Source organism: Schistocerca cancellata, chromosome 5 (genome assembly GCF_023864275.1).
Source record: "Schistocerca cancellata isolate TAMUIC-IGC-003103 chromosome 5, iqSchCanc2.1, whole genome shotgun sequence".
NCBI lineage: Eukaryota > Metazoa > Arthropoda > Insecta > Orthoptera > Acrididae > Schistocerca > Schistocerca cancellata.
The window spans coordinates 85,344,971-85,363,296 of NC_064630.1; the positions used below are offsets into that span (position 1 = coordinate 85,344,971).

At 43.1% G+C, this 18,326-nt stretch overlaps 1 protein-coding gene across 1 annotated transcript in view; it reads left to right on the top strand.

The window, feature by feature from the left end:
- The window catches only part of LOC126189020 (uncharacterized), a 165,812-nt gene that overhangs the window by 94,315 nt on the left and 53,171 nt on the right, over positions 1-18,326 (top strand). The window contains exon 8 of the mRNA XM_049930839.1: positions 8,629-8,792. Coding sequence (XP_049786796.1) covers positions 8,629-8,792 — 164 coding nt within the window. The remainder of the gene's footprint in view (positions 1-8,628; positions 8,793-18,326) is intronic.

The following is an 18,326-nucleotide window of genomic DNA, read 5'->3' on the forward strand; positions in this document are numbered from 1 at the left end:
TCCGCACCACTGATACATACAAGCTCTGCGTCTGAGGATGGGGTGGAGATTCTGGCGTCCGCTGAGGACTTGGATCTTGCCGGACCCGCAGACACAATGGATATAGACCGCTCAGGCAAAAAGTCAGTGGCAGCAGGTGACCCTGAGATGTAGACTGCCTCATTGAGTGTTTAATGCCTTCCCAGTCTCATGATGATGTCATCCTCCAGTGGAATTGCAGCGGTTTTTTCCATTGCCTGGCTGAGCTATGGCAGCTGTTAAGCTTTACACCTGCTTTCTGCATTGCCCTCCAGGAAACCTGGTTTCCGGCAATGCAGAACCCTGCCCTCCATGGCTACAAGGGATATTACAGGAACCGTAGCGACTATAATAGTGTGTCAGGCAGAGTTTGCATTTATGAAGCTGTGGCTGTCAAAATACGGACGATGCAGGAAATAACTGTCTGCAATGTATACTGTTCCTCACAAGCGACTATTAATCAAATTGCTTGCATATGGAGTATCGTCTCAGTTGTGTGACTGGATTCGTGATTTCCTCTCAGAGCGGTCACAGTTCGTAGTGATATATGGTAAATCATCACGTAGAACGGAAGTGATATCTGGCGTTCCACAACGTAGTGTCATAGGCCCTCTGCTGTTCCTGATTTATATAAATGATCTAGGTGATAATCTGAGCAGCCCCCTTAGATTGTTTGCAGATGATGCTGTAATTTACCGCCTAGTAAAATCATCAGACAATCAATTCCAATTGCAAAATGATCGAGAGAGAATTTCTGTATGATGCGAAAAGTGGCAATTGGCACTAAACAAAGAAAAATGTGAGGTCATCCACATGGGTACTAAAAGAAATCCAATAAATTTTTGGTATACGTTAAATTGCACAAATCTGAGGGCTGTCAATTTGACTAAATACCTAGGAATTACAATTATGATCAACTTAAACTGGGAAGACCACATAGATAATATTGTGGGGAAGGCGAAACAAAGACTGCGCTTTGTTGGCAGAACACTTAGAAGAAGCAACAAACCCACTAAAGTGATGGCCTACACTACACTTGTCCATCCTCTGCTGGAATATTGCTGCATGGTATGGGATCCTTACCAGGTAGGATTGATGGAGGACATTGAAAAAGTCCAAAGAGGGCAGCTCGTTTCGTGTTACCGTGCAATAGGGGTGAGAGTGTCACTGATATGATATGCGAGTTGGGGTGGCAGTCACTGAAACAAAGGCGGTTTTCTTTGCAGTGAGATCTATTTATGAAATTTCAATCACCAACTTTCTTTTCCGATTGCAAAAATATTTTGTTGACACTCACCAAAATAGGGAGAAATGATCATCATCATAAAATAAGAGAAATCGGAGCTCAAACCGAAAGATTTGGGTGTTCCTTTTTCCCATGCGCCATTCGAGAGTGGAATGGTGGAGTAGTGTGAAAATGGTTCGATGAACCCTCTACCAGGCACTTAAGTGTGAATGGCAGAGTAGCCATGTAGATGTAGATATCTTCCTCCAGATGATGCACTTATTGATCAACTCCCTAAATCTTTCCTACTTCTGGTAGATTTTAATGCCGATAACCCCTTGTGGGGTGACACCATGCTTACTGGCCGAGGCAGAGATGTTGAAACTTTACTCTCTCAGTTCTACCTCTGCCACACATTTGATTGTGGCTCGAGGTAGTTACTCAGCCAATGATTTATCAATTTGCAGCCCAGGACTTCTCCCATCTATCCACTGGAGAGCACATGATGACCTGTGTGGTAGTGACCACTTCCCCATTTTCCTGTCACTGCTCCAGCACCAGGCCCACTGATGCGTGCCCAGATGGGCTTTAAACGAGGCATAATGGGAAGCCTTCACCCGTGCTGTCACTACTGAATCTCCCCCACATGGTGCCATTGATGTTAGCATTGAGCGGGTCATTAAAACGATCATTTCTGTGGCGGAAAACGCGATCCCTCATTCTTTAGGGTAGCCCCGGCGAAAGACAGTCCCTTGGTGGTCGTCGGAAGTCGCTGAGGCAATTAAGGAGTGTCGGCGAGCTCTACAGCAACATAAGCAGCACCCTTCCCTAGAGCATCTGTTAGCCTTTAAGCGGCTCCGTGCCTGTGTACGCCATCTTATAAAACAACAGAAACAGGGGTGTTTGGGGGAGGTACGTGTTGACCATTTGGTGCCATACGTCACCTTCCCAAGTCTGGACGAAGATCGGACATCTTTTTGGGTACTAGACCCCAACAGGTGTCCCTGGCGTTATCATCAATGGCGTGCTATGTACCAACGCAAACGTGATTGCCAAGCAGTTCACTGAGCACTATGCTCGAGCCTCTGTATCGGAGAACTACCTCCCAGCATTTCGCACCCTCACACGGGAGATGGAAAGGAAAGTTCTCTCATTCACTACACGCCACAGTGAACCCTGTAACGCCCCATTTACGGAGTGGGAGCTCCTCACTGCACTTGGACATTGCCCTGACACAGCTCCTGGGCCGGATCGGACCCACAGTCAGGTGATTAAATATCTCTCGCCTGACTACAAGTGCCATCTTCTTGTCATCTTCAACCGGATCTGGTGCGATGGCATATTTCCATCGCACTGGCAGGAGAGCACCATCGTTCCAGTGCTCAAACTAGTAAAAACCTGTTTGATTTGGATAGCTATAGGCACATCAGCCTCACTAACGTTGTTTGTAAGCTGCTGGAACGTATGTTGTGTTGGCGGTTGGGTTGGGTCGGGTCCTGGAGGCACTTGGCCTACTGGCTCCATGTCAGGGTGGCTTCCGCCAGGGGCGCCCCACCACTGATAATCTTGTCCCTTGAGTCTGCTATCCGAACAGCCTTTTCCAGATGCCAACACCTTCTTGCTGTCTTCTTTGATCTAACCAATCATATGACACCACCTGGCAACATCATATCCTTGCCACATTATACGGGTGGTGTCTCCGAGGCCCGCTCCTGATTTGTATCCAGAATTTCCTGTCGCACTGTACTTTCTGTGTCCAAGTTGATGCCTCCCGTAGTCCCCCCCCCCCCCCCCCCCCCCCCAATATCCAGGAGAATGGGGTCCCGCAGGGCTCTGTATTGAGTGTATCACTATTTTTAGTGCCCATTAATGGTCTAGCAGCAGCTGTAGGGCCGTCTATCTCACTCTCTCTGTATGCAGACGATTTCTGCATTTCACACTGCTCCACCAGTACTGTGTTGCTGGGAGGCACCTACAGGGAGCCATCCACATGGCGCAATCATGGGTTCTCGCCCACGGCTTCCAGTTTTCGGCTGCAAAGTCGTTTATCATGCACTTTGGTTGGTGTTGTACCATTCATCCAGAACTGGAACTTTACCTTCATGATGATCCACTCACTGTAGTGAGACACATCGATTCTTAGGACTCGTTTTCGACACCCGATTGACTTGGCTACTTCATCTTCGTCGCCTTAAGTGGAAGTGCTGGCAGCACTTCAGTGCACTTCGCTGCCTGAGCAACACCAACTGGGGTGCAGATCGCTCTACTCTGCTGCAGCTCTACAAAGCCCTTGTTCAATCCCGCCTTGACTATGGGAGTCTGGTTGATAGTTCGACAGCCCCTTCAGCGTTGCATGTAGACCCAGTGCACCACTGTGGTGTTCACCTAGCGACAGGAGCTTTTAGAACAAGTCTGGTGACCAGTGTCCTGGTGGAGGCTGGAGTCCCTCTCCATTGCAGATCTGACGTGCACAACTGCTCACCTGTTGCATTGTACACAATCGTAGTTCTCCTGAGCATCCGAATTACCATCTCCTTTTTTCACCCGTGGCAGTTCATCTCCTGCATCGGCAGCCCAGGTCAGGGCTAACGATTGCGGTTCATGAGCGATCCCTTCTGTCTGAATTGGAGTCCTTCCCTTTACCACCTCCTCTCCAGGTCTGTCCACACATCTCCATGGTGTACACCTAGGTCACAGATTCATCTGGACCTTTCACATGACCCTAAGGACTCAGTTACTCCTGCCTCTCTCCGCTGTCACATGCTCTCGATTCTTGACGTGTTCCGGGGCTCTGAAGTGGTTTACACAGACGGCTCGATGGCTAATGGTCATGTTGGCTTCGCCTACGTCCACAGAGGCCATTTTGAGCAGCATTCCTTGCCCGATGGCTGCAGTATATTCACTGCAGAGCTGGTGGCCATCTCTCGCGCACTTCAGTATATCCGTCCATGCCCCGGGGAATCTGCATACTGACCCTTGAGCAGCCTACAAGCTATCGACCAGTGCTACCATCGCCATCCTTTGGTAGTATCCTGCCCTGGACCAGTCCCGTTGTTCAGCGGTGTTTGTATGGACCCCAGGACATGTCGGCATCCCAGGCAATGAACTTGCCAACAGGCTGGCCAAACAGGCAACGCGGAAACCGCTTCTGGAGAGGGGCATCTCTGAACCTGACCAGTGTTCTGTATTACGCTGTAGGGTTTTTCGGCTTTGGGAGACGGAATGACATAACAGTACACACAACAAACTGCGTGTCATTAAGGAGATTACAAAGTGTGGAAGACTTCCATGTGAGCTTCTTGCAGGGAATCAGTTGTCCTCTGCTGGCTCCGCATTGGCCACACTTGGACAACCCACGGTTACCTCTTGTGCCATGAAGGCCCGCCTGAGTTTCGGTGCAGCACCCAGTTGACAGGGGCCCATATTCTGGTGCACTGTCCCACTTTGACTGCCCAGCGTCAAAATCTTGGGTTACAGGACTCTTTGCCGCTAATTTCATCTGACAACACCTCATCGACTGATTTAGTTTTACGTTTTATTCGTGAGAGTGGGTTTTATCATTTGATCTAAGTTTTAGCGCATGTCCTTTGTCCCTCTGTGTCCTCCACCCTAGTGCTTCTAGGGTGAAGATTTTAATGTGTTGCAGTGTGGCTGGCTTCTCCTTCTTTTTTTTTTCATGGTCAGCCGGCCATGGTAATCTGCTGTATTGTTTTAATCTCTTCAACCCATTTCTTGTGTTTCTGTGGTTTTCTTGTCCCCTTTTGTCCATTTGCATGTTTGTTGCCCATCATCGTTCTTGTGATTTTTCGTTTCATTCCATTTTGAGTTGTCAGTCTCGTTTGTTTTATTCTCTCAATTGTGGCATTATTTTATTCAGAACAAGGGACTGATGATCTCGTGGTTTGGTCCCTTTTCTCCTCTTTTAATCCAACCAACCAACCAACCATTTTTTCCTCTGTAAACTCTTTAAAACTTTGTGCAATGTTTTACTTAATGTGATGCAGTGCAGTTAAGTATGATGCAAGAAATTCAGTTTTTTACTGAGTGAAGATATCAGACTGTAAGATGTGCAGTTTTCGAAAAATCAGGTGATATGAGGTCTGTTCAAAAAATTCCTGAACTTTGTCCACAAAATTTTTCTACACTTACCTTTTACTTACTATGCATTGTCTCCTCTGAAACATTCCCTCCACAATTGATACTGCTCACAACACCATTTACACTTCCAGAAGCAGTCTTTGTACGCTTCTTTCTGGGTCAAGCAAAGTGCCATCTGCGTATTTTCTTTTATCTCATGTGTCAGTGCAAATCTTCATCCTTTAAACAGGATTTTCAACTTAGGAAATGAAAAAAAAGTGTCCGCAGTGGCCAGGTCTGGAGAGTATGGAGATGAGGCAGCACAGTGATTTCGGTTTTTGTGCAATAGTCATGCACCAACAGGGACGAATGTGCAGGTGCTTTATTGTGACATAAGAGCCATGAATTGCCTCACCACATTTCAGGCCATTACCTTCTCACATTTTCTCGCAGGTGTCATGACATGTCCTGATAGTATCATTGATTAACAGTTTGTCCATGTGGCACAAATTTCTGATGAACTAATCCTTCAAAGTCAGAGAAAACTGCCAGCATGGCTTTGAAATTTGACCTGACCTGATGAGCTATTTGTGGTCTCTGAGAATCTTTTCTGATCCATTGTGAAGATTGAACCTTGGTCTCAACTTCATAACCATAGATCCACGTCTCATCATCAGTTATGATTCTCCTAAGGAACACATCATTCTCATTTGCATGATCCGAAAGCTCCTCACAGATTGCGAGGCGAAGGTCTTTCTGGTCTTGACTCATGAGCTGTGGGATGAACTTGGCAGCCACATGATGCATTCCAAGATGCTGTGAGGATTTTATGGCATGATCCAAATGAAAAGTTACATTCTTCTGCACTCATCAACACAGGCTTCCTGCTTCATTTGGTGTGTCTCTGTAAATGTTTTCTTGAGTGTCATGCAAAATTTAATGCACATGCATTGCTCCTCTAACTCCACCATCTCAAGATTTGCAAACTGTGCACTGAACAATAACTAAAGACATAAAACAATGAAACTTCCGGTAGCTACACATTAAACTTTTTGTTAAAATGAATCAAAAGGGCTACCACACCATCTGCATGGCAAAAATTTTAATGGTCAGTGCACAGAATTTGATTATGGGTCCAGTAATGTTCTTGTTCGTGTTAATGACATACCATTTCATTTGAAATGGGAGGTAGAATGAATGATTTTGATGCACTATAGTGAGAGCAAGGAAGCATCAACAGACAAACCAGTAAATTGATTTTTTTTTTTAATTTATTAAACTTCTAGCTTCAAGAAATACGGTTCCAGTGTTATATTGTTAAAAAACATTGATGCTGTGCAGGTTGCAGTATTAAGGCATCCTTAGCATTCAGTGTGAATAGCAGCCTTGTCATTGGAACTCTGACTTCGGAGTCTGCAAAGGATACTCCATAGCTTTCAGTTTCATCCTTGATTGTTCAAGAACTAAAACTTAATGTTCCTATACAATTTTTTGGAAACCTCCACCTCCTCCTCCTCCTCCTCCTCCTCCTCGTTGTCATCGTCGTGAGGTGCTCCACGAACTGACCAATATGGTGATCTTTTCCTCCTATATACCTGCTATCTCCCTTCAAACCCTCAGCCATTCTATCCAAACTATTCCTTCCACTCCTTGCCTCCACCTCCCTCCTGCCCCTCATCCACACCACCCAACACAACTTCTCACTCCAGGCAAGCTAAAGAACTGCAGTTAGCACAATGCAGCCACATGATTTTATGCAATTGTTTGTGTGTATGCTTGAGGAAGGATTCGTCTGAAATCTAGACAAGTTTTCAGCTTGTTTCCGTGCCTGTCAATGACTTAACACCTCTGCTGCTATGTGAGTCATTACCTTAACACCTAAATCATTTACATTCTACCAGGACTTTCCATTACCTTTGTTGTTGTTGTCGTCTTCAGTCCTGGGACTGGTTTGATGCAGCTCTCCATGCTACTCTATCCTGTGCAAGCTTCTTCATCTCCCAGTACCTACTGCAGCCTACATCCTTCTGAAAATGCTTTGTGTATTCATCTCTTGGTCTCCCTCTACGATTTTTACCCTCCACACTGCCTTCCAATACTAAATTGGTGATCCCTCGATGACTCAGAACATGTCCTACAACCGATCCCTTCTTCTAGTCAAGTTGTGCCACAAGCTCCTCTTCTCCCCAATTCTATTCAATACCTCCTTATTAGTTATGTGATCTACCCATCTAATCTTCAGCATTCTTCCGTAGCACCACATTTCGAAAGCTTCTATTCTCTTCATGTCTAAACTATTTGTTGTCCAAGTTTCACTTCCATACATGGCTACGCTCCATACAAATACTTTAATAAACGACTTCCTGGCATTTAAATCTATACTCGATGTTAACAAATTTCTCTTCTTCAGAAATGCTTTCCTTGCCATTGCCAGTCTACATTTTATATCCTCTCTACTTCCACCATCATCAGTTATTTTGCTCCCCAAATAGCAAAACTCCTTTACTACTTTAAGTGTCTCATTTCCTAATCTAATTCCCTCAGCATCACCCGACCTAATTCGACTACATTCCATTATCCTCGTTTTTCTTTTGTTGATATTCATCTTATACCCTCCTTTCAAGACACTGTTCATACCGTTCGACTGCTCTTCACAGTCCTTTGCTGTCTCTGACAGAATTACAATGTCATTGGATAACCTCAAAGTTTTTATTTCTTCTCCATGGATTTTAATACCTACTCCGAATTTTTCTTTTGTTTCCTTCACTGCTTGCTCAATATACAGATTGAATAGCATCGGGGAGAGACTACAACCCTGTCTCACTCCCTTCCCAACCACTGCTTCCCTTTCATGTCCCTCGACTCTTATAACTGCTATCTGGTTTCTGTACAAATTGTAAATAGCCATGTAGACATTAAAACATGAATAATCAGTACATCAGCAGCGATTGAGCAGCGCTGCTGTGTGGCAGTAGCAGCAACATGGGCCAAGGCGGTGCTGTCACTAGTAGAGTACTGTTTATTCACGTGTTTTAATATAAAACAAGCCGATGCTTTTCATTGATACTGGGTGTCACATGAAAGTTAGATATGATGAGCAGTATTTGCTTGGGGTGACTTCAGCTGCACATCACAAAAACGAATTTGCAAATATAGCCAAAACATCTGAGCAAATGGGGCTGAGACATATATGAGGGACACCTTGCTTTATTTTTATTTTGCAGTTTCTATTATTAATTGCAATAAATTATTTTGAATGAGATCCATGGAATAGATAACTGATTAACTTTTTTTTTCCTTCCATACAGACAACTGACAATGTTCTGGAGACTGTTACTTCCTGTGATAAGTTATTGGCCATTATTCCAAATGTACGATGGGCAGAGCCAGTATTCAGTCTCGCATCTCAGCTTTTGGAAGCCTGCATAAAATTTATGGCCAGTCACTTCAGTGGGGTTTTGACATCAGACAGGTACGTTGTGCCTGTTTTAAGACTTTTTGTATATTGACCAACATGAACGATGGTACCATATATTCTTTTGTCTCTTTAGCACATGTATTTATTGAGCAAATAAAAATGGTATTCATTTTTCCCTTTTTTTTCTTCTTCTTGAAAAGAGGTTGTCTTAGTTCCTCCTACTCCATATGAAATTAATGTGTGTGACGGATTTTGTAAGTGTGAAAAAGAGAGCTTTAATAGCAAATTCATTTGAAGCAAAAGGAGCAAGTTTTGACTTGGACATTACAAATTGTAATCCAGTCGCAAAATCGTAGAAATTGCATAGATTTACGAATGTTTCATCACTAGCACTTCGGTCAACCCACATGCATTTGAACTTGCTTACTGTATTCATTTCTATTTTTTCCTCTACAGTTCAAACCCCCCCCCCCCCATTACACACACTCACTCACTCACTCTCTCTCTCTCTCTCTCTCTCTCTCTCTCTCTCTCTCTCTCTCTCTCTCTCCAGTACCAATTGACTGTTCGTCTTTCTATCAAAGAGACCATGTTTTCCCAATTCCATAAAGTACCTCCTCAGGTATTCAGTCTACCCATTTAATTTTCAGCACTCTTCCCTAGCATTACATTTCAAAAGCTTCTATTCTCTTGTTGTCTGAAGTGGGTATCATCCATATTTCACTTTCCTATAAGGCTACATTCCATACAAATAACTCCAGAAAAACTTCCTAACTTATAACTTTATAATAAATGTTAACAGATTCCTCTTTTCCGGGCATGTGTTTCTTGCTATAGCCAGTCTGCATTTTTCAGCCTTTCTATTTCAGCCATCATCAGTTATTTTGCTGCCAAATAGCAAAACTTGAGTGTTCTAATTTATATACCCTCTGAAGTTTGTTTCTTCATGTAAGGCAGACAGATACAATAGGAGATGCATGCAGCAGGTCACTCATAACATTTGGAGGATGACTGATTTCAAGTTTGTTGTCACACTTTCACAAACGACTCATGTGTTGTTGCAAGCTGGAGCAGTGTGTATCTTTTAGAGGTATGAATACCAGATGTTCAATGTTTATTTCAGAAAATGGATAACACACAGTGTTGGTGGCTATTAATATAAATGGCCATTATAGGCACCTTATTATTACAATAATGGTAAGTGGTAAGTACTCGGTAACCACGTAGATATTATTTGTCATCTTGACTTTACAGTACTCACTCGTCATTCATAGAGTTGCAAAAATACAGTTTAAGAATAATAATTTCAAGAATTTAAGTGTCAGTCAGTGCCATAAAGAAAAGTACTCTTCAGAAACAAACACAAATTCACATTTAGTTTTACATACTTTCAAGGGTTTGTTTAAGATGCCAGACACTTGACATTAATTTTTGATATGAAAAATAGTTTTAGGAAACTAGAATCGAATTCAAAATATTGGAGCATTACATTGAAATAGTGTTGAGCGTTATATTTGATGAGAAATTGTAGTGACTAGGTAACAATCTAGACAGCGCAGAGCATTGTCTTGAAGTCCGCCTCCCTTTTTGAGGATAGTGCTCAACTTCACACAGAATCCTGGCCAGTGGTAGCGGTAATGTGTGTGTGAGGTGTGCTTACTTGTGTGACTGTGTCTGTCTGAGGAGGAGCAGGGAGCCTCATGACATCATTATAATACTAGCAACCTATAAGTAGCGGGTGGGGGGTGAGCGCACATGAGCTACGGTAGACTACTTATGTGCACATTGGTGGGATGCACATTGGTGGGAGAGGGGAAGGGTAGGAGAGGTGTATTTGTGTGTCACCCCATGGTACTTACATCTTGTGGCTGACGGGAGCAAGAAGGATTCACCCATTGAATTAAAAAAAAAAAAACAAAACAAGGATATTGCACACTGTTCTTGGTTGTTACATTGTATGCAGGATCAAGATCAGAAGTCTCAGGACAGGACAAACAAGTAGGGATACACAGTTGCAAATTAATGATTTAGAGTAGTGTGTGATTCTCACTCATTGGCCAAGGGCAGCAGCAATACGGCACTGTCATGTGGGGTTGGCTGTTTTGTGGCACATATCAGAGCACGATAAGAGAGGTAACAGCACACTGTTATGCACTCAGGACAGTGTGTCTCAACACAGTCTTGTATATCAAAATAACTCTGGAAAAGGGGAATGATGCTGCATGTAACCATACTCTTGCTCCCCTTTACTTAGTCATGATCCTACTTGGTTGCAAAATTTCTCTCTGTTCGTCATGGAGATGCAAAACACTATACATTATGCGGAATAACTCCGAACACTGATATCCTACCCACACTTACTGGCATTAAATTATACTAAATAATACTTACATAGAACAGCAGGGGTTGGTTCTTTAATACTAAAAATCAACTTATGTGGTTGTCATGACACTTCTGTGACTTGAGTGAGTCTAGTCGGTCAGCAGTCTCAGTGTGCAGTGGTTAGTGCTAGTCATTTTTACAAATCGCTCGATGGTGATAAAAGCGCTAGCCAGCTGTACATCCTGCAAGTAATTTTATCACTGCTTTAAGAATTTTAGTTGTTTTGGGTTGGTAGCTTTATTATTGCAAAATGAAGCATTTTTGTAGGTGCTAAAAAAAAAAAAAAAGTGGAAGGTGAAAATCTTGATTTGAACTTGAATGTCCAAGACCTTCACGTTCATTCAGTGCTTAAATGGCCATCTGAACTGTCCTATTTGTCAGGAAGTTTCGCTCACCTTTTGGTGATTTTATAGGTTTTCACTGGATGTGACGCCTTACGAGGGTTCAAGACAGCCAAGCGGCAAGGCGGTGGTGAGGACCAGTGTCACGCCCAAGGCGTCATTGAGACAGCATTACATAAACATCCATTCATTGCAGTGAGTTATACAGTAATTCAGCTCCTGCTGGGTGCTACCTGGTAGCAGCCATGCTATGCCTCTGTTGCAGGAATGCGCTGATTGGCGCATCAGTGCCCATGTGGAATCTGTGGTTGAAGCGTCTAATGTTGCCCAGGGTCGGTTCCATGGCCTTATGCAGGGCAGAGTGTTAGTTGGCATGACCCCACAGCTTAGCATGACAGCGGACGTCTGCTGAAGCTGCAGCGCTTTTGTTGAGTGTAGTTGCACTTGGGCTTTCCTCCAATAATATGCATACCCTCGATGGCAGCTGTCATATTGGCGGGTAAGTGGAAGTCCCAATAGCGACACAGAAGACAGCCCAACGGGTGGTTCCAGAATTCATGTTTAGTAGTCGTGGTGTTCTTTTACGTATGCTATGACAGGTACTGTGGAAGTGTTGGTGTGGGAACTTTTCAGAATATGATATATCTTGAAGAACTCACATTAGAATCCTGCAACAAACACCACTGATATTCTAATTTCTCCTACGTTTAGTTTGTTGATGTCAATATGCATTGTTCCATTTTTTTTAAAAAATGTATGTTTGCACAAAAATGCACTTTCTAAGTATTACAACAATCTGTTGACTGGCTAATGGTATGTGTCCTTGACTACCAATCCATTCTGTGAAAACCATACATCAATAGCATCTGTGAAAACCATACATCAATAGCACTTTCCATTTCCGCAATATTTGAGGTGCAAGTTTTATGAGATTCACACTGTAAATAATGCTACTTCTGTTTTGTAGTATCTCTGTTAGTAGAAACAGCCTGACATTATTTTAAATGGGCAGATCAATCAAAAACAAAAAAAAAATTGAAAATTTTGTTAGTATACTTTAATGAAAACACAATTCTTTGTTCTGATAACAGAGATAATTCAAATTAGAAGTAACATTAAATATATTCTATGATTTACACCAAAAATAATCTTTGCATGAACAGCAATTGCCAGTGACAGTTGCATATATTTTATTAAAAAAATCTAATACTGAATACATATATGTACATAAAAAATATGTAAGCATATTATTACATGAACATTACAAAATAATGTCATTGGGATACGTTAGAGATCACTACATACAAGGCAAGTAGAATTACAATAAACTGAGAAATCAGAGATGCATAAAGCTGTAGAATAAGCAGTGTAAGTAACTTGTTATAAGAAATCTGTCTTTTGCGTAATATAGATACCGCTGGTGATGAGCAATGCCCAAAATTAGTCCAGTGAAATAAAATACTACTACAAAGGAGTCTTTGTTGAACAGTTAGTTAGGCTGGTTTTACACTATCATATTTCTTTGACCAAGAAATATGATCAAATATTCGTCAACTTTCTTTGACAAAGATCTTCAATGTGGCGCTTAAAAGGGGTATTACACGTCGTCATATTTTTCATCAGGTTTCAAGATGGCAGACAACAACTTAATTGGTGCTGCAGTTGCTTGTATCACAATTGCGTTGTGCATGTATTTGGAAGAAAAGTGGCAGAAAAAAGGAAGCATACTTGGATGAAGCTGCACTTATTACATCGAGATAATAAAAGGATTCAGCAAAATTTGTTACGAGAGCTGCAAGTGGAAGACGTCAAGTCTTATATATAAATTGCTTACGAATGGATGAAAGTGTATCTCAGTATTTGCTCAGTAAAGTGCCTTCTCAAATTACAAAACAGAATACTCTCTTGAGAAATGCTATATGTGCAGAAGACAGACAAACTATGACACTGTGATTTCTTGATACAGGAGAAAGCTACTCTAGTTTACAGCACAGCACTCTAATATCACATTGCACACTAACCAAAATAATTCTAGAAATGTGTGAAGCGATTTATAAAGCACTGAAGAGGGAAGGTTGTAGCAGTGATTGTGGACATGAAGTCGCCTGCAGCATATTCCGCCTGCCCATCAACTCACAATTAATGGCATGCAATGTGCCAAAGGAACACACCAGCTTTGAAGCCATCTGTACAAGCACACTGCTGACTACAGTGACATCAAATAGCTTTAGCGACACCAGTGCTGCAGGTGGTTACATTTCATATCGCAGTGAACAGAAGACAAATGACTTTTGTGATAAAATTTATTTAACAGGCGAGATTTGACAAAGTTCCTTGTTGTTGTTGTTGTTGTTGTTGTTGTTGTTGTTGTCTTCAGTCCTGAGACTGGTTTGATGCAGCTCTCCATGCTACTCATCCTGTGCAAGCTTCTTCATCTCCCAGTACTTACTGCAACCGACATCCTTCTGAATCTGCTTTGTGTATTCATCTCTTGGTCTCCCTCTACGATTTTTACCCTCCACGCTACCCTCCAATGCTAAATTTGTGATCCCTTGATGCCTCAGAACATGTCCTACCAACCGGTCCCTTCTGCTTGTCAAGTTGTGCCACAAACACCTCTTCTCCCCAATTCTATTCAATACCTCCTCATTAGTTATGTGATCTACCCATCTAATCTTCAGCATTCTTCTGTAGCACCACATTTAGAAAGCTTCTATTCTCTTCTTGTCCAAACTATGTATTATCCATGTTTCACTTCCATATATGGCTACACTCCATACAAATACTTTCAGAAACGACTTCCTGACAATTAAATCTATACTCGATGTTAACAAACTTCTGTTCTTCAGAAATGCTTTCCTTGCCATTGCCAGTCTACATTTTATATCCTCTCTACTTCCACCATCATCAGTTATTTTGCTCCCCAAATAGCAAAACTCCTTTACTACTTTAAGTGTCTCATTTCCTAATCTAATTCCCTCAGCATCACCCGACCTAATTCGACTACATTCCATTATCCTCGTTTTTCTTTTGTTGATATTCATCTTATACCCTCCTTTCAAGACACTGTCCATTCCGTTCGACTGCTCTTCCAAGTCCTTTGCTGTCTCTGACAGAATTACAATGTCATCGGTGAACCTCAGTGTTTTTATTTCTTCTCCCTGGATTTTAATACCTACTCCGAATTTTTCTTTTGTTTTCTTCACTGCTTGCTCAATATACAGATTGAATAACAACGGGGAGAGGCAACAACCCTGTCTCACTCCCTTCCCAACCACTGCTTCCATTTCATGCCCCTCGACTCTTATAACTGCCATCTGGTTTCTGTACAAATTGTAAATAGCCTTTCACTCCCTGTATTTTACCCCTGCCACCTTCAGAATTTGAAAGAGAGTATTCCAGTCAACATTGTCAAAAGCTTTCTCTAAGTCTACAAATGCTAGAAATGTAGGTTTGCCTTTCCTTAATCTATTTTCTAAGATAAGTTGTAGGGTCAATATTTATTATTTATTTATTTATTGTTCCGTGGGACCAAATTAAGGAGAAGTCTCCGTGGTCATGGAACGAGTCAATACATGAAATTATAACATGATATTAGAAACAGATAAAATGAAATATAAAAAAACATATTCAGGTGACAAGTCGTAAATTTAAATAAAGAAAATCAACAATGTAACACTGGAATTTGCTGAATTTTTTAGCTCTTCCAGGAGCTCCTCGACAGAATAGAAGGAGTGAGCCATGAGGAAACTCTTCAGTTTAGACTTAAAAGTGTTTAGGGTACTGGTAAGATTTTTGAGTTCTTGTGGTAGCTTATTGAAAATGGATGCAGCAGAATACTGCACTCCTTTCTGCACAAGAGTCAAGGAAGTGCATTCCACATGCAGATTGGATTTCTGCCTAGTATTAACTGAGTGAAAGCTGCTAACTCTTGGGAATAGGCTAATATTGCTAACAACAAACGACATTAAAGAAAATATATACTGTGAAGGCAATGTCAAAATTCCCAGACTATTGAATAGGGGTCGACAAGAGGTTCTTGAACTTACACCACATATAGCTCGAACAGCCCGTTTTTGAGCCAAAAATACCCTTTTTGAATCAGAAGAATTACCCAAAAAAATAATACCATATGACATAAGCATACGGAAATATGCGAAGTAGACTACTTTCCGTGTTGAAATGTCACTTATTTCAGATACTGTTCTAATGGTAAATAAAGCGGCATTTAGTTTCTGAACAAGATCCTAAACATGGGCTTTCCACAACAGCTTACTATCTATCCGTACGCCTAGGAACTTGAACTGTTCCGTCTCGCTTATAACATGCCCATTCTGTCTGATTAAAATATCGGTTCTTGTTGAATTGTGTGTTAGAAACTGTAAAAACTGAGTCTTACTGTGATTTAGCATCAAATTATTTTCCACAAGCCACGAACTTATTTCATGAACTACGTTATTTGATACTGTTTCAATATTACACACAAGATCCTTCACTATCAAGCTGGTGTCACCAGCAAACAGAAATATTTTTGAATCACCTGTAATACTAGAAGGCATATCATTTATATAAATAAGAAATTGCCTCACGTGTTCCAACATTTCTACAGAATCCAAACTGACCTTCCCCGAGGTCGGCTTCTATCAGTTGTTCCATTCGTCTGTAAAGAATATGCATTAGTATTTTGCAGCCGTGGCTTATTAAACTGATAGTTTGGTAATTTTCACATCTGTCAACACCTGCGTTCTTTGGGATTGGAATTATTATATTCTTCTTGAAGTCTGAGGGTATTTCGCCTGTCTCCAAACATCTTGCTCACCAGATGGTAGAGTTTTGTCAGGACTGGCTCTCCCAAGGCCGTCGGTAGTTCCAATGGAATGTTGTCTACTCCCGGGGCCTTGTTTCGACTTGCGTCTTTCAGTGCTCTGTCAAACTCTTCACGCAGTATCGTATCTCCCATTTCATCTTCTTCTACATCCTCTTCCATTTCCATTATATTGTCCTCAAGTACATTGCCCCTGTATAGACTCTCTATATACTCCTTCCACCTTTCTGCTTTCCCTTCTTTGCTTAGAACTGGGTTTCCATCTGAACCCTTGATATTCATACAAGTGGCTCTCTTTTCTCCAAAGGTCTCTTTGATTACCCCTAGTGAGATAAGCCTCTACATCCTTACATTTGTCCTCTAGCCATCCCTGCTTAGCCATTTTGCACTTCCTGCCGATCTCATTTTTGAGATGTTTGTATTCTCTTTTGCCTGCTTCATTTACTGCATTTTTATATTTTCTCTTCTCATCAATGAAATTCAATATTTCTTCTGTTACCCAAGGATTTCTACTAGCCCTTGTCTTTTTACCTGTTGTGTCTAGACAAGACAGCCTAGACACAATGAGAGGGAGCCGAAAGGCACGCGCTTAAACTCACGCAGGCTGGCGTGAGGTCTGAAACAGGATACGTAATGAATGCTATAAAGAAAAGTACGTAGCTCCTGGAATACTTAACTTTAATCCACATATTTAGAACATCGCTCTTGATGATACATTAATAGAATCTCAATATAAATTGAATACGGCGCCTTGCTAGGTCGTAGCAATGTAGCTGAAGGCTATGCTAACTATCGTCTCGGCAAATGAGAGCGTAATTCTTAGTGAACCATGGCTAGCATCGTCGGCTGTACAACTGGGACGAGTGCTAGGATCTCTCTCTAGACCTGCCGTGTGGCGGCGCTCGGTCTGCCATCACTGACAGTGGCGACACGCGGGTCCGTCGTATACTAGCGGACCGCGGGCGAATTAAAAGCTACCACCTAGCAAGTGTGGTGTCTGGCGGTGACACCTCATTCCTCCCCCGCAAATCGGCGAACGGTTGTGTTATAAGGCTTCCGCCCGCCGTGGGGAGGACCCCATGTTGACGTATGCGACGAGGTGGGGAGCCTAACAACAGGCGAGACTGTGCCACCCGCACCCGGCCATTCGGTCCGAGGGGAGCTAGGAAACGCCTGAAAACCTTGTCCAGGGTGCACGCCAACATGAGGTGTATGCGCCCGTAGATAGTCAGGAGGGGCCGAAGGGTCGACCTCCATCGAGTCGGAGCACCCGACTGGCGAAGACGACAGATGGTCCGGAGCGGGCCAGAGTTCCATGCCGGAGGACAGCTGGTCACGGAAAGCGATCGGCGGCGCGTGACCCAGGGAGGCACCCGGCGGTTGCAGAGACGTGTCTACTGTGGGCGGCGGCGGCGCGACTCCATGGGGCAAAATGGAAGGCATCGTCGGTAACACCTGGGGATGAGGCGAGCCAGTAGATGGCTCCCCAGGCCGCTGACCGGACGGCACCGTCGCTGAAAGCAGACGGGGAGCGGCAGAACCCAGGCGACAACAGAGGCGCAGCTGATTGAGATGCCGACGCACCGCACCAGCGGCCCCCATAACCAGATACATAGCGCGGCCGAGGCAGCGAAGAATGCGCCCTGCGAGCCAACGCCATGAACCTCGATAGTGGCGATAGAGTACAACGTCGCCTGGAGCAAAAGCAATTGTCTGCCGCTGCACAGGAACCTGATGCGGCGGATGCAGCAAAGACATCAAGGTTCGATGAGGACGACCATGGAGCAACTCAGACGGCGAGCGACCATCTCGGGGCTGAGAGTGATACAAGGACAGAAAGAGCAATAACGCGTCCTCCCGAGAATGCGACTCTTTCAACTTCAACATCTGTGACTTCAAAGTCCGGACCAAACGTTCAGCGGCACCGTTTGACTGTGGCGAAAACGGCGCGGATGTCAGATGTTGAATACCATTGGCCTTGCAGAATGACTGAAATTCTGCGGACATGAATTGTGGGCCATTTTCGGAAACAATAGTCTG